This window comes from Narcine bancroftii, chromosome 1 (assembly GCF_036971445.1).
Source record: "Narcine bancroftii isolate sNarBan1 chromosome 1, sNarBan1.hap1, whole genome shotgun sequence".
In the NCBI taxonomy this organism is placed as follows: domain Eukaryota; kingdom Metazoa; phylum Chordata; class Chondrichthyes; order Torpediniformes; family Narcinidae; genus Narcine; species Narcine bancroftii.
In genome coordinates, this window is record NC_091469.1 from 362,374,938 (window position 1) to 362,396,052 (window position 21,115).

Sequence of the window (21,115 nt, forward strand, 5' to 3'; positions counted from 1 at the left end):
TGGGCCAGATTGACCTGCTATTGTGCAGTATCTCTAAATTGTTATAAAAATCCATCTGGTTCAGAAAATCTGCTTCAAACAGAAAATAATTTGTTCTACTGATTTTTAAACCACTACTCAGATGTCTAGCCAGCTATTTCATTATAGCAAATCATTAAACGGTAATTTTAAAACAGTTCTGATAATTTGGTATCAATCTTGACATCACAAGGCGATCAGGAGGAGATTGTTTTTTTTTTTTAAATCTGTTGAATTCTCTACCCAAATAAGCAGTTGAGGCTGCCTTATTAAAATAGATTCAAGTTGGATAGATTTTTTGCACAGTAGGGAAATTAAGGGTTATGGGGAAAAGGTGAGTAGGTGGAGTGGAGTCCACTGCTACATCAACCATGATCTTATTGAATAGTGGAGCCGGCTGAACAGGACAATGACCCTACTCCTTCTCTCATTTCTTATGCTTGTTATGTTCTTACCGAAACTGGTAGAGGACATTCTCATAATTCTGGGAATAACTGAGAAAAATCAGAAACTGGTGCAGTTCCATTGTTTAGCAAGATCATAGCGGATTCAATTTTGGCTGCAACATCAAAGTTTCTTGCTTACACACTATACCCTTCAATTCCCTTTGCAATTTAAATACTGTACAACTCCGATTATCCAAAATGATCAGGTCCGGGCCTGATTTTTTTCCAAATAACTGGTCATTTTTTTTAAATACCCTTCAATTCTTAAATCCAGGCTAAAGTTGTATTTTTACTCACAAGTGTTTGGAAGTGATTGGTGTCAGTTTTTATGTACAACTCTAAACCTCAGGTACCCGTTTTATACTGCGCTTTAAATAACTGCTTAAGTTAAGAAATAATTTTTGATCTGTACAGCACTTTGGTCAATGCAAATGGTTTTAAATGTGCTATTTAAATTAACTTAAATAAACAGTAGCAACAGTAAATCACTGACATTAAAATGTTTAAACAACAAACAACAATGGAAGACGTTTTAGGCATTAAAATAATATTTGTGTGTGTGTGTGTGTGTGTGTGTGTGTGTGTGTGTGTGTGTGTGTGTGTGTGTGTGTGTGTGTGTGTGTGTGTGTGTATGTGTGTGTGGGTGTGTGTGTGTGCAGTAGGCGAGGGGAAGGTTCTGATTCAGCATCAGGAGTTCCGGTGAGCTGAGGAGGGAGGGAAGGGGACACGAGGCCACTGAGGAGATCCTGCTCCTGCCTGGGTGGCCACTCTCCTTGATGACGCTAGGACAAGGGATTATTCCAAACCCTTGTGGCTGGAAGACAGTGGCACATAGATTGAGAGGGAGAGTTGGAGAGAAAAGTCAATAGGGGAAGATAAAGAAGAAATGGTAAGAGCGAGGGGAGAGGGTTACCTGAAACTAGGACAATTGTTCTAATTTCATGCCGACTGAATCTTTTTTTTAACCTGCAAGATCAGTTTGGTTCTGAAAAAATTTTGGATAAATGAGGATTTCGAGAATCCTATTTTGGAGAATCCGACTTTGGATCACCAGAGTTGTACTGTATCTGTGAATCTCATATTCACTGACTTTGCTGCCACAGATCTTTGGGATAGCAAATTCTAGAGTCATGACCGTCTGAAAGAAGAAATTCCTCATCTACATTTTAAAAAGGCAACTGCTTCATCTGAAAGTATATCATTTCTGAAAGTTGCTTGGACATCTCTACCATGTCAACCACTTTATTTCAAGGTAATGATATTTTTTAAAACACCAATAAGTGTATGCTAAACTGATCACATTCGGGGGCACGGCCATGCAAAGGACTTAAGAAGTGTTTTGATCGAGCTCTCCATGAAGACTATTAAAAAGACAGTTACAATCTTAAAATTAAGAATTTTTTCACTAAAAAAAATGGACAAAGCAAGTACTAAGAACCCAAGACAGCTGAGAACAAAAAATAAATATCGAGAAAGTTTCTATTCAGCCAGGAACATCAAATGACAGCCTAAAAAGGAGCAGCGTAAGAGTGGCCTCAGGACCGGTTGACCCCAGCAGAACTTGGGGAGTCGAGACAAGAACTAAATATTATTCTGGAAAAAAATGGAAAACTTGAGCAATCAATTTGCAGGCGTTGAAAATGCAATGAGACACATGACTGAAAGAATGACTGAAATTAAAGAAATCGTTGAAGACTTAAGAAATGGGAGTCAAACATACAAGGTCTGCTGGACAAGATCAACCACATAGAGAATTTTAGCAGATGAAATAATGTTTGAATTATCAGAGTGAAAGAAGGGATTGAGGGAAGAGGTCCAGTGAACTTTTTGAAACATGGACCCCACAAGTGTGGGGAGAAGACAAATTCAGAGAAAAATTATATATTTAAAGGGGTCACTGGACCCTCGGACCTAGGAGAGCCGGCGATCAACAATTATGGACGGACCTGGTAAGACTTTTGAGTTACCAGGAACGGGAGACAAATCCAGGAGCAGCATGAATACTCTAAGCAAAATAATGGCCTGCCTAAGATTGACCATGAAAATGTACTATTTTTTTTTCAAGATTTTAGTCCTACTTTGATAAAGCAGAGGATGGAGTTTGACAATGCAAAAAGACAATTGCATTCCAAAAACTTGAAATATTTGATGATATACCCCGGGACTCTGAGGGCCATAGTAGCAGAAGGTAATCAGTGATTTTTCCAAGACTAAGAACAAGGTGGAAGACTTCCTGCAAGGTTTATGAAAAGATTAAGGCTGCCAAATAAGACTGTGAAGAATGTTTGCAATGGGTCGAAGTAAAAATTATATATTTTTTTTTAAACCGAAGGAGGACCTTCCGACATCGTTTGCAGAGATGGTGTACGGCGCACTGCTTATCTTCCCAGGGGACCTATATTTCAATATCCCTGACCCACAGACCAGCACATTAGACATCCTGCAGAGGCTGAGAGAGCAAGCAAGTGGACGACCCCACCCCCCCCCCCCCCACCCCACCACCGGCCAGATACAGCTCTCCACCCAGCCAGGTTCCAGTGGATCTACAATCCACACACTACATTTTCATACGCAAAGGACAGCCAGGGACCCCTCCCCCCCCACCATACGAAGGCCCCTTCAAGGTACTGTGAAGAGATGGCATGGTGTTCACATTGGATATCAGCGGCTGATAGGACAGATTCACAGTCAATCGCCTCAAAGTAACACACACCTGGACACCGACCTGCCAGCCCCAGCCCTGGCCCCCTGGTCAAGAGCAGAGGTAGACCACCCAGAGACTGTCAGATTGCTCAGAGAGCAGCGGCGATTCTGGGGAGGGGGTTAGTGTAGTAGGCTGAGCAACCTGGCGAGTAAATGGGCTGAATCATCGCAACACGCGGCCGGTCCAAGATGGTGTGGGCTCCGCTTTACTGCCAACAAGGAGCCCACGCCTAGCGCCATGTGAGGGCTAAGGAGCCCTTCACTTTCGTGTAGTGGCCACCCGGCCGGAGAGTGACACCGCGACACGATGAAGTCACTTCCAGATGTCTGAGTCTACGCCACTGGAAGTGGAATGGCCAACACGGTCACACGGGGAATTCAAACCAGTAAAGTCAGTCTTTGTTTTACACTCACCTTGTGTGGAAGTCTCTTTATATGGTAGCGCTTCCACAGCAGATGCGACACTATATCATTTCTTAATGCTGATTATAAAATATTGGCAATCGTGCTAGCTAATAGATTGGGACAATATTTACCAAAATGAAAAATACAGATCAATCTATTCCATATTTATTTGATAATATTTCTTTTGAGATTTGAATAAAATGGTTAGGGAGTTTTTAAAATGGAGCTGTAAATTTTCAACAGTAGCCTTGAATAAATTAACTTGGAAATATGACCTAGGGGGACTACGTTTACCACATTTTTGAAATTATTATGAAGCAGCCCAACTTAAATTTATTAGTTCATTGATGGATTTGGAACGGCCCCCTAGTTGGGCCAAAATTGAGATGGCAAATATTTTTGTATTTGAAATACATCAATTTTTGTTTAGATGGAATGTAAATTTGTTACAGCAACATAATGTGCCTATATTAAAACATTTAATGAAGCTATGGACAAAGGAAAAGAAAATGATAGGTTCTAGTGGTGAATTGTCGGCCTTGACTCCGTTGTATAATAATCAACTTATTTCTTTCTCAATACATAATCGAAGTTCATTATATTGGAGATTTAAAGATGTGGAAAATTTGGGAGATTGTTTTAAAGAAGGTCAATTTTTATCTTTTGATCAGATGAGGGACAGTTATGGTATTGATAAGAATTCTTTGTTTCTTTATTATCAAATTCGATCCTTGGTAAAGCATGAGTTTGGTAGAGATACGATTTTACCTGAAATGACTAAATTTGAGACTTTTCTTATGAAGGTACCAGACAAGGGTTATATTTCAGTTATGTCTCAAATATTAACCCTAACCCTACTTGGTTCGGCTGGGAGTCAGAGGAGGAGGAGCTTGCTGAAAGTGAGTCAGAGGAGGAGGAGCTTGCTGAAAGTGAGTCAGAGGAGGAGGAGCTTGCTGAAAGTGAGTCAGAGGAGGAGGAGGAGCTTGCTGAAAGTGAGTCAGAGGAGGAGGAGCTTGCTGAAAGTGAGTCAGAGGAGGAGGAGCTTGCTGAAAGTGAGTCAGAGGAGGAGGAGCTTGCTGAAAGTGAGTCAGAGGAGGAGGAGCTTGCTGAAAGTGAGTCAGAGGAGGAGGAGCTTGCTGAAAGTGAGTCAGAGGAGGAGGAGCTTGCTGAAAGTGAGTCAGAGGAGGAGGAGCTTGCTGAAAGTGAGTCAGAGGAGGAGGAGCTTGCTGAAAGTGAGTCAGAGGAGGAGGAGCTTGCTGAAAGTGAGTCAGAGGAGGAGGAGCTTGCTGAAAGTGAGTCAGAGGAGGAGGAGCTTGCTGAAAGTGAGTCAGAGGAGGAGGAGGAGCTTGCTGAAAGTGAGTCAGAGGAGGAGGAGGAGCTTGCTGAAAGTGAGTCAGAGGAGGAGGAGCTTGCTGAAAGTGAGGAGAAGATAAGCTATTAAAGTTGGGGGCTTACTGGGGCTTAAGCCTACTTGGTTCGGCTGGGAGTCGGAAGAGGAGCTTGGAGAGAGTCGGGGTGTAAATCAGAGAAGGAGGAGCTTGCTGAAAGTGACAGGGTTAATTGGTCAAGGGGCCAATAAAAGGAGTGAAAGGGGAGGGAGCGGCCAGCGAGGAGTGGCTCAGTGAGTGAGTGGAGCAGTGAAGGAGTGAGACTTCCTGGTTTTGGCTTATCAGGCTTTGGCGAAAGCAGGCAAGGAGAAAAGGTAAGCTGAGTTATTTGCCTTCGTATTCAGAGTCATGCCAATAGGGTTAGTGCTCTGTACTGGGTGTCAGATGTGGGAACAATGGGTGACCTCCACCCTCCCAAATGGCCACATCTGCACCAGGTGTACCAAGATGCAATTACTAAGGGAGCGAATTAGGGATATGGAGTTGCAGATTGATGACCTGCAGCTTATAAGGGAGAGTGAGGAGTTAATCGACTCAACTTTCAGGGCGATAAACACTCCAGAATCCGTGTCAGGTAAGTGGGAAACCGTCGGGGGGGGGGGGGGGGGGGAAGAAAAAAGCGAGAAAAACTGAGAGCACACCAGTGACTATCCCACTCAGCAACAGTTATGTTGTGTTGGATTCTGTTGAGGGAGATGACCGGACAGAAGATGGCCACAGGCACCAGGTCAATGGCAATGAGCCTGGCAGAGTGGTGCAAAAGAAAAGGAAAAGGAGAAATACAGTAGTTATTGGGGACTCCATTGTCAGGGGTACGGACAGGAGGTTCTGTGAGCCAGATAAGTATACCCGCATGGTGTGCTGCCTCCCTGGTGCAAGGGTATGAGATATCACAAATCGGGTCCAAATATTCTGAGAGGAGAGGGAGAGCAGCCTGATGTCTTGGTACATATGGGTGCAAACGACATTGACAAGAAAAAGGAGGAGGTAATGAAAAGGGATTACAGTGAGCTGGGACGAAAGCTGAAAGACAGGAACGCTAGGGTGGTGATCTCGGGATTACTACTTGTTCCAAATGCAAGTGATGAAAAGAATGTAAGGATAAGGAAAATGAACGTGTGGCTGAGGTGCTGATGTACAAGGCAAGGATTTGGCTTCTTGGATCATTGGGATCTCTTTTGAGGAAGACATGATCTTTACAAGAGGGACGGGTTGCACCTAAATCCAAAAGTTGTCAACATTTTGGCAAGTATGTTTGGTACAGCAGTGGGGCGAGGTTTAAACTAATTTGGCAGGGGTATGGGAACCAGAGTGATAGGAAAAAGGGTAGGGAAGATAAAGTAATGGCCAGGAAAAGTAAAATAGGAAAAGTAATGTTGGGAGGAGAAAATAAAAAAATCAGATGGTGCAGTGAGTTTTCGGGTCAATGATAGTGTTAAGAAAATTACAAAGAAAAATAGTGGGCAGAAAAATCAAAAGAAAAGGTTACAGAAGTCACTAGAAATTAAAAGGACAAAGAGCATAAGGGCACTTTATCTGAATGCCTGCAGTATTAGAAATAAGGTTAGTGAACTTGAGGCGCAAATCGGTACCCATGCCTATGATTTGGTAGCCATCACGGAAACATGGCTACAAGGTGATCCTAAATGGAAATTAAACTTTCAAAGGTATCAGGTGGTACAAAGAGATAGACAGGATGGTAAGGGAGGTGGAGTTGCACTCTTAATCAAAGATGAGCTCCAGGCAGTAGTGAGGAATGATACAAGATCTAAAGAGCATAATGTTGAGTCCATTTGGGTAGAGATAAAGAATAACAAAGGGAAAAAATTATTGGTGGGTGTTATCTAATCGCCCACCATATAATAGTTTAGTGGCACAGGAAATAGAGAGATAAGTGAGGCATGTAATAATGATACAGCAGTCGTCATGGGGGACTTTAACTTCCACATAGATTGGGAAAATCAAGTTGGTCATGGGAGTCTGGAAGAGGACTTCATAGAATGCATCCGCGATAGCTTTCTCCAGCAGAATGTTAAGGAACCCACAAGTGAAAATGCTCTCCTGGATCTAGTGTTGTGCAATGAGATAGGTAGAGTAAATGATGTAATAGTCAGAGACCATCTGGGAAATAGCGATCATAGTATGATTGAATTTCTCATTCAGATGGAAGGGGAAATAGTTAGATCTAAAACTAATATATTATGCTTAAACAGGGGTGACTACCATAGGATGAGGGAGGAATTGGGCAGAGTGGACTGGGAGCACAGGCTAATTGATGAAACAGTTGAAGAACAGTGGAAGATTTTCAAAGAAATATTTTGTAATGCTCAACAAAAGTATATTCCGGTCAGGAAAAAGGGCTGCAAGGGAGGGAAAAATCAACTGTGGTTAATAAAGGAAATAAAGGAGAGTATAAAATTGAAGGCGGAGGTGTACAAAGCTGCAAAGAGCAGTGGGAAACTGGAAGATTGGGAAAACTTTGAGACAACAAGGGGTTACAAAGCAGGTAATAAGAAATGGGAAAAAGGATTAGGAAAGTAAATTGGCACAAAATATAAAAACAGAAAGCAAAAAATTTTATAAATATATAAAACAGGTGGCCAGAGTTAACATAGGACCCTTGGAGGATGAGAAAGGAAAACTGGTAGCAAAAAATGAGGAAATGGCTGAGGCATTAAACAAATATTTTGTGTCAGTCTTCACAGTGGAAGACACGTCCTGCATGCCCAAGTGCGGAGTTAAGGATGCGAATGTTGGGGAGGGCCTTGATAAAATAGTTGATAAAGTGGTTGAGGCTGCCTCATTAAACATATTTAAAATTCGGTTAGATAAATTTTTAAATGATAGAGGAATTAGGGGATATGGGGAGAAGGCAGGTAGGTGGAGTTAGGTCATAAATTAGATCAGCCATGATCGTATTGAATGGCGGAGCAGGCTCGATGGGCCATTTTTGGCCTACTCCTGTTCCTAGTTCCTATGTTCCTATTACAGGATGGTGTAATGGAAGATTCTAACCTGTTTTTTTAATTTGCTGCTCTTGGTTTTGCAAGGCTGAGAACCTGCTTGTGTTTTAGAATCAGCAGACATAAGCTAAATTCCACCGAGGGGCCAGAGATGCTGTTATCTGAAGAAAGGACATCTGTGTACCAAGAACATTTAATCTTCCTGTTTGTTTTGATCACAGACTGTCAGAGGCCTAGCCTTGATGCAAAATAAATCATTGTATTCAAAGTGATAAGCTGAAAATTATGTTTAATAGGGTGAAAAGGCCCTACCCACAGACTGCCATTGAGGTCGGGGCTGTAAAGAAATCAAGTCCCCAGGCTTCAATGTTGAGGTAGGCCACGTTTCTTCCGACATTGTAGCTGATTTGGTAGCCATTTTCTTAGTTGCTTGAGCTTTAGTTTTCCTCATTATTGAGAGTTTGGTATTTCAACAACATAATCTGTAATTTTTAAAACCATTTAAGCACTTTAATATGGGTTTTTTAAAATTCTGCCAGGAGGGTATGTTTTCCACATCTTCTCCCTACGCTATCACGCTATGCCCCCCGATTTTAATACTTTAAAAGTGGAAAGAGGTGCAGAGCCAGAGGGATTAGCAAGGAAATTCCAGATCCTATGGAACTGGCAGGTGAAGGCATGGCTGTATATGCTGGAATGATTAAAAGCAAGAACGATCAAGATACTAGAATTAAACCAGCAATGATTCCTCAGAGTTAAATTAATAGAAATAATTTCTACAGTTACGCAACATGGAGAATTTGAATAAAAATGAAAACAAATTCAAGGGTTTGATTAACTAAAATCTGATGTATGTTAGCAAATGCAGGAGACTCAATGAGTTACCGAGGAGCATTAAAGCAGAATAAGTGAAACCAGCTTGTCGTCCATTGTATGGTCCATGCAAGACTGTTCCAAAAGCAGAGGAGGGTCACAGGAGAGCTGATGGATGGCAAAACTCGTGATTACAAGTGGAAATTCCTGATTTTGCTGATTATTCAGTACATTAACCAAAACTGATCTCAAATTCAAATATGACTCAACCTTTACAAATGGCCCAGTTATGTTTCAGATAGCTGCCACTGAATTCACGAAGAGAACCAAAAACTTTGGGTTTATTTTCTTTTCCCTAATATTTAAATAGAAGATAGTTTTGCAGAAAAAAATTAAATGAACACTAATATCTTTTTATCCCATCATAGATCTTCCACTGACCTTCTTCCCTGCCAATATAATTGTGAAGAGTCCTCTTGAATAACTCTTCAGATTTCCCTCTCCACAAATGCTGTCAAGCTTACTCCATCTCTAGCACTTTGTTTATACTCTCTTTTTTAATTTTATTTAAAACAAAAATGGCCAAGAAAATAGTTTTTTAATTTAGAAACTTTCAGTTAAAATATTTGTTTAGAAACTTCTATTAGCGTATTTACAAATATCCAAGAATTTATTAACTTACATTAAAATTAGATTTTTAAAAAAAGTTTTCCAATGGTCTAAAATAATTAAAAAATAAGTGTTTTTACAATTTCAGAAATAATGTTTAAAAAATAAGGCAATACTAAAGTGAAAATTGCAAATGATTCTGAACATTGGAACTGGGATGAAACCTGTTGATAGAATCCAATCAATGCATGACAGGGATCCACATGATATCACCATGCAATTCTATTCCTGTAATCCAAGATTCCTGACCAAGCAATTTAGAGGAGGTAATTACAACTTCTTTCTTTATCTTAAATTATTTTATTATATTTTTGATGTTATAAATCAGTTTAAATCTTGTTCATAAATTGTACTTAAAAATACTGCATTGAAAGCAGTTTCAAAATTTCACTGTTTCGTGCATCAGAGACATTTAGATATTCTTACAACATCTCAACATTAACATGATTGGGTCAGGTTAATTGCACATATAGTACTGGAATAGCATAGTGGAAAAGCTAGTAGAGCAACCATTTTACAGCTCCAATAGCCCAGGGGCAATTGTGACCTTGGCCATTGTCTCTACATGGAATTTGCATGCTTTCCCTGGAACAAGGCACGTTTTCTCTTGGTGCTCCAATTTTCTCCCACATTCAAGGATGTACAAGTTCGTAGGTTAATTGGCCACTTTAATTTGACCCTTGTGTGCTGAGATAGGATCTGAGGAAAGTTGTCAAGTCAAATTTATTGACATTTGATTGTACAAGTACAACCCGACGAAACAGCATTCTCTGGTCTTCGGTTCAAAACACGTTGATGTACAATCCAACATAACACCCATACACAAATAAATAGTTTTGTGAATATGAGAGTCTCCTATGGTTAGTGCGAGTGATTTAGTCATTCAGGAGTCTCACTGCCTGTAGGGAGAAGCAGTTCCTCATCCTGGTGGTGATGGCTATGATACTCCTGTATCTTTATTTCCCACCCACCCAGCCCCCGATGGGAGCAGCTAAAAAGTGCTGTGTGCAGGGAAGAAGGGGGTCCTCAATGATTTTCAGTGCCCTTTTTAGACAACAATCCTGGTGGATCATTTCAATTGGTGGAGAGGGGGATGGGGATGGGGATGGGGGGGGGGGGGGGAGGGTTGGATAAAAGAGAGACTTCAGTGATCCTCTCTTCCACTGTGGTCTTGTGGATTGACTGCCAATCCATTTCTCTTCAGCAACCGTACCATACTAAAACATGTCCTGTCGATGTAATGGAATTATAGTATTTATAAAGCTTTGAGCTTTACAAGAGGCTCTCTGGGTTACAAAAGATCAAACTTACAGAATTGCAACTTTATGGAAATTTCAAGATAAGAAATGCAAATATCTTTAGGAGTTATCAAAGGTAGAAATTAGTTAACTGAAAGATAAATAAGACTCCCAAGAATCAATTGTCTGTTGAAAATCTAGATGGCAGTTCTCAGAGGGAGGGAACTTAAAAGATTTACTTTGAAAACTGATGTCATTTAACTATGAATAGAACAAATTGCCTTAATGAACAATGTTACATCAACTGAAACTTTAAGGCCATCAAAACTAGCCACTGGATGTGGGTCATTCTGATTCTGTACCATGTTAATCAACATTCAATGATCTTGTTTATTTCTGAGGAACTGAATCCTGAGGGTCAGCCTGTATTATGCATTGACCTCTATTTAATTTGCATGATGCTGACATTAAAACACCAAATTAGAAAGTGCACTATTTCTCAAGGCCAGCAGTAAATTTTAGCACTTTAAATACAGTAAAATCCCCCTTATCCGGAATTCAAGCAACCACAAACATCTGGCAAAAAAAAACCCCAAAGGAAATAAATAATAATTAATAAAATGTTGAATTTTTTAAAAAAACATACAAATCCTTGGTGACGATGGGTGCAAGCATTCACCCAGCAGAGTGCCCTGCTCATGCTTTGCTCATAGTATCTTTTTGAATAAAGTTGTTTGAATGAAATGGCATCAGCCAGGAGGAAGAGCTAATTGTTGCCACTTGCCGTTTGGGGTGACTCTCCCAAAGTGTCTCCCTATCCCTGCCTGGTAAGAGTCTTTATCATTATTAATGTATTATTAAGTATATTAGTAAGGCTTTATCTGTAAACTTGGGGGAGGGGGGAATTAATTATGACAGCAACACAGTTAGCGTAGAAGTTGGTACAATGCTGTTACAGCACCAGCAATTGAGGTTCAAATTTAAATGTTGTAGGTTACAGGAATTAAAGCGAACTTTACATAATTAAGGACTACAATACAGTTTTTTTTTAATTACTTTACATTTTACACCATCCTTTGTCTTTATTAATGCTGGTGTATTAGTTTGGCATTGTAAGCAACTGGAAAATTTGCACATCAACCATCTAGCTAGCAATCTCCGTAGATGCCAGATACCAGGGGTTTTAAAATACATAGATACCACACGAAATGCATGAAGACCTATACCGCATATTTAAAAATTGATAGATTTGAATACAATTAACCATGAAGGGCTCAAGTCAACATTGTTAAGTATTTCTTGCATTCAAATTATTTTCCATTTTGTAGATGGGGTGGTAATTAGTTTCAAAATTCTCACAAGAAACTTCCCTGCAAGAAAATTGCCCTCAGCTCACAGATCATCAAGCACATAAATGCAATAATCCCATTTTCTTTCTTTAATTATGGAGTCATAGAATCATACAGCATGGAAAGGGATATCTAACCCAATGCACCCTTTCTTTTCATATTAATCCCATCTCCCACTATGATCATAGCATTCCGTGCCTAAGCAATTCAGGTATTCATCTGGACACTTCTTAAGCAAAGACCCCCACATTCACCACTCATCTACATGCCAGGCATGCAAGAGGAATCCAGAACATCCAGAGGACAGCCTGGCAGACAATGTCAGAACATGCAAGCTCTGCACAAACAGCACTGGAAGCAATGATTGAACATGAATTATAGGACCAGTAGTGCCGAAACTCTACTAATTTATCTGTAATTGCATTTTTTCCCCCTCAATCTTTCTATTTTACATGATTATCCTGCATTTGCATCACATACAAACTTTTTCAATCACAGATGCAACAATTCTCTCATCTTATCCCTTCTAAAAAGGGAGCATCACTTTTGCCATTTGATCTCTCCTCTTCTGTTACCCAATGTATGCAGTTGAAAACTTCTGATTATATGCTATCAGCCTGAAACTGAAAAGGAGGAACCAGCATGTGAAAAGTAGTAATTTATCCTTTGATTACAATTTCCCAAAATGTCTTATGTTTGGACATGGTTCCATGTTATTGAAAAAGACATGCAACTCTTTTTTTAAAAAAGGAGACACAAAGCAAGAAACTACCTGCTAATTATTTAATATTTTTAAAAGTGTTAAAAGTTATTACTTCCAAAGACAGGAGGCCACTTTGCCCAATTACCATGAATTTTCTTAATAATTCTGCATTCAATAAGCGACATGGTTAGCGTCACAGTTAACGCAATATTATTACAGCACCAGCGATTTGGGTTCAAATCTGGTGCTGTTTGTAAGGAGTTTGTACGTTCTCCCCATGACCTGTATGAGTTTCCTCCAGGTCCTCCAGTTTCCTTCCACCCTCCAAAAACATATGGGGTTTGTAGGTTAAATAGTATATTTGGGTGGCACAGACTTGTGGGCCAGAAAAACCTGTTACCATGCTGCATCTCTAAATGAAGAAAAATTACACCGTTTTGCAAAAGGGAAATAATGATTAAACAATATATTGGTTTTCTTTGCAGAAGTATCTTGCTGTAAATAATAGGAATGAGCCAGTGGATACTAAAGATTTCTAGAAAACATTTGATAATGTGCTGCATCAAAGATTATTGTGAAAAATTGAAGGTCAGAGCAGGAGATCAATATCTTGGAGAGGGTTTAAAAAAATGGCTGGCCAACAGGAAACTGCAAAAGCATAAATGTAAAAAAAAAACAAATGCTGAAGGAACACAGACAGCCTCACAGCATCCATAGGAGGTAAAGATGTATTACCGACCTTTCGGGCCTGAGCCTTTCTTGCCCCAGGGGAAAGGTCTCAAGTGGTCCTTAGGCAGGATAGATTAGAGGGCTTGTCCAGAGAGGCAGTATGGGTGGAATTGAGAAAAGGGATAGTCACATTTATAGGGGTGTATTATCGACCACCTAATGGGGAATGAGAACTAGAGGAGCAAACGTGTAGTGAGCTAGCAGATATTTGTAATAAACACAGGGTTGTGATAATGGGGGATTTTAATTTTCCAAATATAGATTGGGAAATCTATTCTGTGAAAGGGGTGGATGGATTGGAATTTGTAAAATGTGTGCAAGATAGTTTTATACAGCAATATGTAGAGGTACCAACTAGAGAAAGGTCTACCGTTGGGGAATGAGATAGGTCAGGTGACAGATTTATAAGTTGGGGAGCACTTTGGGTCCAGTGATCATAGGGCCATTAGCTTCAATGTAATTATGGACCTAAGATTGAGGTTTGAGTGGGGGAAAAGCTAGATTTGAGGAGATGAGAAAGGATTTACGAGGAGTGGATTGGGACAATTTGTTTTATGGGAAGGATGTAGTAGAGAAATGGAGGTCTTTTAAAAGGTGAGATTTTGAGGGTCCAAAATCTTTATGTTCCTGTCAGGATGAAAGGCAGAGTCAAAAGCTTTCAAGGGATATTGGATATTTGGTTTGAAAAAAGAGGGAGACCTACAATAAATACAAGAAGGAATAAAGATGTGTGGAGAATACATTGAATGTAAAAAAAAAAAAAAATCTTAAGAAAGAAATTAGAAAAGCTAAAAGAAGGTACAAGGTGGCTGTAGCAAACAGGGTGAAAATAAATCCAAAAAGTTTCTATAAATATGTTAATAGCAAAAGGAGAGTGAAGGATAAAATTGGTCCCTTAAAGAATCAGAACGGATAACTCTGTGTGGAGCCAAATGGGGTGGGGGAGATTTTTAACAAGTTCTTTTCTTCGGTATTCACTAAGGAGAAGGATATTGAATTGTGTGGGGTAAAGGAAACAAAGAGGGTAATTAAGGAAACTGTAGTGATTAAGAAAGAGGAAGTATTGAAGCTTTTGAAGCATATAAAAGGTGATTAAATCTTCAAGTCCTGACGGGATTTTCCCCAGGACCTTAAAATAAGTTAGTGAGGAAATAGCAGTGGCTCTAACAGTGATTTTTCAAATGTCATTAGAGATGGGTTTAGTGCCAGAGGATTGGGCATTGCTAATTTGGTTCCTTTGTTTAAAAAGGGTTCAAGGAGCAAGCCGAGCAATTATAAGCTTGTAAGTTTGACGTCTGTGGTAGGCAAGTTAATGGAAAGCATTATTAGAGATAATACATGTAAGTATCTGGAGAGACAGGGTCTGATCAGGAACACCTAACACGGGTTTGTGCATGGAAGGTTATGTTTGACCAATCTTGTTGAATTTTTTGAAGAAGTGACTAGGAATCTTAATGAGAGGAAAGCATGTGGCTCTTTGACATGTAATGTGCGGCTCGCGGGGAGAGTGGCTGTCCACAGTGGGAAGGGTGGCTGTCAGCAGGTCGCCAGCTGACTGTCAGCAGCCTGCAGCTACTAGGCACCTGAAAGCCACCTTGCTGCTTTCAGGTACCATTGGGGAACATTTGGTGTGTTGACTTGATTAGAAAAAAATCTTTTGCAAAATTGCTCCCTTTGAAACAGTGCTTCTTCACTATCTGCAGTGTATCAGTATTTTGCAAATGGATGATTTGCAAGACAAGGATTGGAAAATACTTTCCCCAACAAAACTATACTGGGGTGGGCAACCTCCCACACCGGCCGCCCCAGCCCCGTAGTCCCACGCCAGGGGGCTGTTAGGGAGTGGGGAGTTGGGTCGCCGGCCAACGGGTAGTGGGGCTGTCAGACACGTGGAGTTGGGTCACCAGCTGATTATCGTCAGCCCACCCCCTGCTAGGCACCTGAAAGTGGCAAGCTGCTTTCATGCTGCTGCTTTCAGGTGCTGAGGGGGAGCGCTTGGAAGCGGAGAATATACCTCCCTGAAGTGGGTTGAATAAGTACACCTCGGGGATGGGTTCTCTGCTTTCAGGTGGCCTCCCAACAGCCGCATTCAGGTATTTAAGACGGCTTTACATTCGGGTAATATGGCCACCTGAAAGGGGCTAATGATAGTGTTAGTGGGTGTGGCTTTCGATTGCGTGATTGTTACAACTCTCAAACATCTGAAGTTCATGGTATGCGGCTCTTATGTGAAGCAGGTTTGACCACCACTGGCATAGAAGATTAGCTAGGAAGGTTCAGGTGCTAGGTATTAACTTTGAGATAGTCAAATGAATTCAAAAGAGGCTGGAAGGGAGATGCTAGAGAGTCGAAGTGGTTAACTGTTTGTTAGACTGGAGGCCAGTAACAAGCGGTGTATCTCAGGGATCTGTATTGGGTCCCTTGCTGTTTGTCATTTACATTAATGATCTAGATGGGGGTGATAAATTGGATTAGTAAATATGCAAATGATACCAAAATAGGTGGAATTGTGGATAATGAAGAAGGTTTTCAAAGATTGCGAAAGGATTTGGACTGCTTTGAAGAGTGGGCTGAAAGATGGCAGACTGAGTTTAATGCTGAGAAATGTGAATTGCTTCATTTTGGAAGGAATAATCAAAACAGGACATGCATAGCAATAAATGGGAGGGCATGGAAGAATGCAGTGGAGCAGAAAGATCTAGGAATAACGGTTCATTGTTCCCTAAAGGTAGAATCTCATGTGGATAGGGTGGTGAAGAAGGCTTTTAATATGCTGGCTTTTATAAATCAAAGCATAGAATACAGGAGTTGGGAGGTGATGTTGAGACTGTTCAAGGCATTGGTGAAGCCAAATTTGGAATACTGTGTGAAGTTCTGGTAACTGAATTATATGAAGAATATCAACTAAGTAGAGAAAGTGCAGAGAAGATTTACGAAAATGTTACCCGAGTTTCAGAATCTAGATTACCAAGAAAGATTGAGCAGATTAGGCCTTTAATCCTTGGAATGTAGAAGGTTGAAGGGGGATTTGATAGAGGTATTTAAAGTCACTTTCAGGTGGCCAGAATACTCCGATGTAAAGCCGCATATTCTACCCGAGTGCGGCGGTCGGGAGGCCACCTGAAAGCGCAAAGCCCGGCCCCGAGGAGTACTCGCCCAACCCTCCTTGGGGAGGTATAATCTCCGCATCCGAGCAGTCCCCTGAGGGACCTAAAAGAGGCAGCCTAAAAGTGGCTGCTAGGGTGTAGGCTGATGTCAATCAGCCAGCGACCCAACTCCCCGCGCCTGACACCTCCCTCCCCGCTGCCCTTGCCCAGGACTTTGGTGCTGGGGTGGCTGGCGCAGGACTTCGCGGCTGGGGCGTGTCTGCTCCTGACCCGAAGTCCCGTGCTGGCCACCCTGGCCCTGACGTCTTGCGCCGGTCGCCCCTGCCCCCAAGTCCCGCACTGGGTGCCCCAGCCCTGATAGCAGGCAGGACAATGGCCAGAGTCGACAGGAGCCGGTGTTCACTCCTAGGTGCCTCTCCTGCAGCCGGCGCTTTCAGTTGCCAGAACAGCACCTTCAGCGCTGCCACTTGAACATCCATTCGGGCACACCCGCAGCCGCTTCTGCAGGAGCATTCTCAGAGCGATTGCACCTGAAAGCAGCTCAAGATTATGAGGAGGATATATAGAGTTGATGTGGATAGGCTTTTTCCCTTGAAGGTAAGAGATTGATACAAAAGGTCAGGAGTTAAGAGTTAAAGGGCAAAAGTTCAGAAGTAACATGATGGGGAACTTCTTCATTCAGAGTGGTGGCTGTATGGAATAAGCTTCTGGGAGAAGTAGTGGCAGCAGGATCAATTTGGTTATTTAAGGAAAAATTGGATAGGTACATGGATGGGAAGGGAATGGAGGGTTATGGGCAAGGTGCAGGTAGGTAGGACTAGAGGAGAGTACTTGGTTCAGTGCAGACTAGGAGGGCCTAGATGGCCTGTTTTCGGGCTGTAATTACTGTATAGTTATTACAAAGCGAGTTAAAGCTGAAAATATGATATAGGTAGGTTAGGCAAGTGGATAAAGATCTGGTGAATGGAGTACAATGCCTGAAAAGTAAAACCAGCCAATGTGACACAAAAACAACATATTTTCTGACGAGAGACTACAAAGTTCTGAAGTGCAGTGAAATTTGTATATATTCATATATAATTTGTAAATGGTCAGTTAGCAGATACAATGATTAATTAGGAAAGCCAAAACATCATAATTTTTAAACTAAAGGAAAATGAAGACAAAGTAGAGAGATTAAGCTTCATCTAAGTATGGCACAGACAAAAGTACTCATCACGAGTACTCTGTACAAAACTGATCTTCTTATTTAAGGAAACTTTGTTAATTCTTGGAAGTAATTCGACCAAATCCTTAGAATAGATGAGGTGTCGTATGTGAATTGTCAAAGGTGGTACAGGCTAGACTTGTGTCCACTGGAGTTTCAAATAATGAGAATGAGACATACAAGATCCAAAATGGGTCTTGATGGGTGGGTTTGGAATTAATGCCTTGCTGAAAGAGAATTTAAAACTCAAGGTCACTACATGAAAATAATGGGTGACCCATTTAAGACAAGGAGAAGTGAAATGTTCTCTCTAAAGATTGAGTGTATGGAACATACCATCAAAAGTTGGTGGAAGAAGAGTTCTTGAATATTTCTTCAGGCAGAAGATGGATTCTTCTCAAGCAAGGGAATGAAAGATTACCACAAGCAAGTTAAAACATGAAAGTTACAATACATCAATCATGATCTTATTGAAATGTAAAACAAGTTTGAGGGGCTAAGTGGTCTACTTCTGATCTTAATTCACAAGTTGTTAATTCACTATTTCTTCACAGATGGTGTCTCTTCTGTAATTATTTTCTGCATTTTGTTCATTTTTATTTGAGAGTCTCAGCATCTGCAGTACTTTATTTTTGTTTCTAGCCGCTGCTGATATCACAAATGTTCAGCTGTCATCAACAGCTTTAAAGTAAAGAGCAATGATAATGAACTATTCCGTACTTTGCATCGCAACTACAGAACCGCAAAAGCCTCCTCAAAATGGCATTGGAGGACAAATAGCTTATAAAAGTGCTTCAGTTCATTTAATATTTTACTTGGAATGGATACATTTTAAAATGTATTGTACTTCAAAGGCAAGTTCTGTAAAGCAAAAAAAGTGCAAGAATGCACTCTATAAATCAAAATATTTTCAGTTATACTACCTTGAGGATCCCGCTGCCATACTTGAACTCTTGGAGAATAAACTAGAAGAAACAAACTGATGGCAATAACAATACAATAGGATACGTGTAGAGTTCCATGTATCTCGATTTAGCCATGCTCTGTCTGGTGTAAACTTGTTGAATGCCAGCTCGAAGATCATCCCATATCTGATCCAAGCCTATCTGTTTAAGCCCATGTGGATTTTGGCTCTTGTTTGATGACATTTTGTTTCCTTGTAGATTTCTATAGCAAGTTATAGCTATTCCTCCATGAGATGTAGCTGTACAAAATCCTGTCAAGTTCCCACTGTTAAAAGCCAATGAATTTTACTTCCTCCAAAATTTGGCAGACTCTTCAAACCTGTAACAGAAATAAAAGTTTCAAACAAGGAAATTATAACCGAGCATTTTTATTGTTTTAGGATTGTTACAAAAATATTTCTAAAATTACCAGTACATTTTCATTTGTTTTAAACCAAATTATAATATCCTGCATTAATAAAATTAAATTTACTACTGTACACAAATTGTAACAGTTAAGAGAGAAAGATTTTTTTCCCCCCATAACACAAGTACCATAACTAACAAGTTAATATGGTCTAAGTTTTTAATCCAACTTATGCACTATGGTGTTAACAAAATATAATACAGTACTATATATTAACTATTTAATATTTCAAACCAATTTATGCCCTTAACAATTGGATTGATTTTTATTAAAATTTCACAAATAAGATTTGCTTGTGTTCCCAATGAGGATTTGTAATGCTGATCAAATATTCAAAAGAGGATTATCAAATAGAAACACAGACTTTGCCTGGGGAATAATAACAAGTTAAAGTGCACCAGGCATAATATACATAGCAAAGAAGAGATGTTCTGTCAGTGCACAAAAAAAAATCACGATTTGTTGGATGAATTATACTACTGCAGCTGCAGTAAGCTATGCCAAAAAAAATCAATTTGCTATTTAATCTCTCATGCCTCAAAAATTACTGCATCTGATATACACAGACTGACATAACATTGTAAACAGGACTGGAGTTTAAACAAGAGTCAAGTTTCTGAATGCCACTCAACATCAAAAGATCAGAAAAGGAGCATGGAAACTAATCTTAACCCTGCAATAAAATATTTACTTTGATTTCCCCCCCCCCACCCCTGTACCCCCATCTCTTTAAACTTAAATGCCATTAGTTGCCAAGAAAGACAAGTAATCATAGATCTGTACAACACGGGAACAGGCTTTTCAATCCAACACATCTAGGTCGGCCAAGATATCAACCTGAACTCGTCCCATTTGCCTTCATTTGGTCCATATCTCTCTAAGCATTCCCTATCCATGTATCTGTCCAAAATGTCTGAAATGTCACAACTGTACCCTTCATCTGGTAGTTTGTTCTATATATGCACTATCCTCTGTGTGAAAAAGTGGCACCTCTGGTATAGTCAACATTGAAGTATATATAGTCAACATTGGAGTTTATAAAATCTACCCTTTACCTGCTCCTGTTCTCACTTTTCTCTTATGCCTCCCCTATCCTGCCCTCTACCCACCCCCCCCCCCCCATATCTTAGTGGTTCTCCTCACCAATCTGACTCTCCATCTCTCCCTCCTCATGTCCAGTATCATCACCTCTTGGCTTCTCCCCATCTCTTTTTGGACTCAATAATGGGTCCGGCCCAAAACAATGGCTATCTATTTCTCTCCATCGATTCCTGGCTTAACCCACTGAGTCCTTCCAGCTCTTTGCTCAAAGATCCAGCATATGCAATCCTTGTGTTTTCCTGTTAACATAGATACCTTTTGTTTAAAAAAGATCATTGTTCTCAATATTCAAGAACACTGCAAAAGGCATTTTCATTGATGTATTTTATTTTAAGATCTATTTATAGGCATCTCAAGTTACCTTGGATAAAAGTGCACTGCTAAAATGAATCATACATACTCCATACATATGGAAGTTCTAACTATCTTTTAATCTAATCTCTCTTCTACAATCAAATCAACATTGATTGAGAAATGGGTCACATGTGAAGGTCAAGAGCCTTTACCTAACTCCACCAATTTGTTTTTCCCCCCATTTCAAAGTTTGCCTTTGCCATTCCCCTTCTTTACCTCTCTATTTGTTCATTTTGCTTAGTACATTACTAATTTTTCACAGAATATTTTCCTTTCATTCATCCAAATAACCACTTCTCATTTTTGTGCAACAGTTTGCAAATATTATTCCATATTTCATTATTCATAGATTAAAAAATGGTACATTTCCAAGTAGCCACTTTTTTCATGATTCAATTGCCACGAGGAAAAAAATGTCAAATCATTCTCTTGATAATTCCTTATGTCTGTGTTATGTTACACGAATGAGTAGACGTTAAACAGGAAGCTGTGATTGCAGTGCAATACACAAGAGTTGGAGAAACTCAGCATGTTACACAGCATCCATAGGA

The 21,115-nt window shown here is 40.2% G+C and overlaps 1 protein-coding gene across 8 annotated transcripts in view; it reads right to left on the minus strand.

The window, feature by feature from the left end:
• Positions 1-21,115, minus strand: part of cul1b (cullin 1b) — a 123,364-nt gene that overhangs the window by 79,645 nt on the left and 22,604 nt on the right. For 6 of the 8 annotated variants that reach the window (XM_069912406.1, XM_069912420.1, XM_069912414.1 and 3 more), the window contains exon 2: positions 18,747-19,022. In XM_069912406.1, the coding sequence (XP_069768507.1) occupies positions 18,747-18,886 (140 nt within the window). In that variant the 5' untranslated portion in view covers positions 18,887-19,022. Of the gene's footprint in view, positions 1-18,661; positions 18,697-18,746; positions 19,023-20,252; positions 20,427-21,115 lie in introns of those variants that run through there. The other 2 variants (XM_069912412.1, XM_069912428.1) reach the window with 2 other exon arrangements.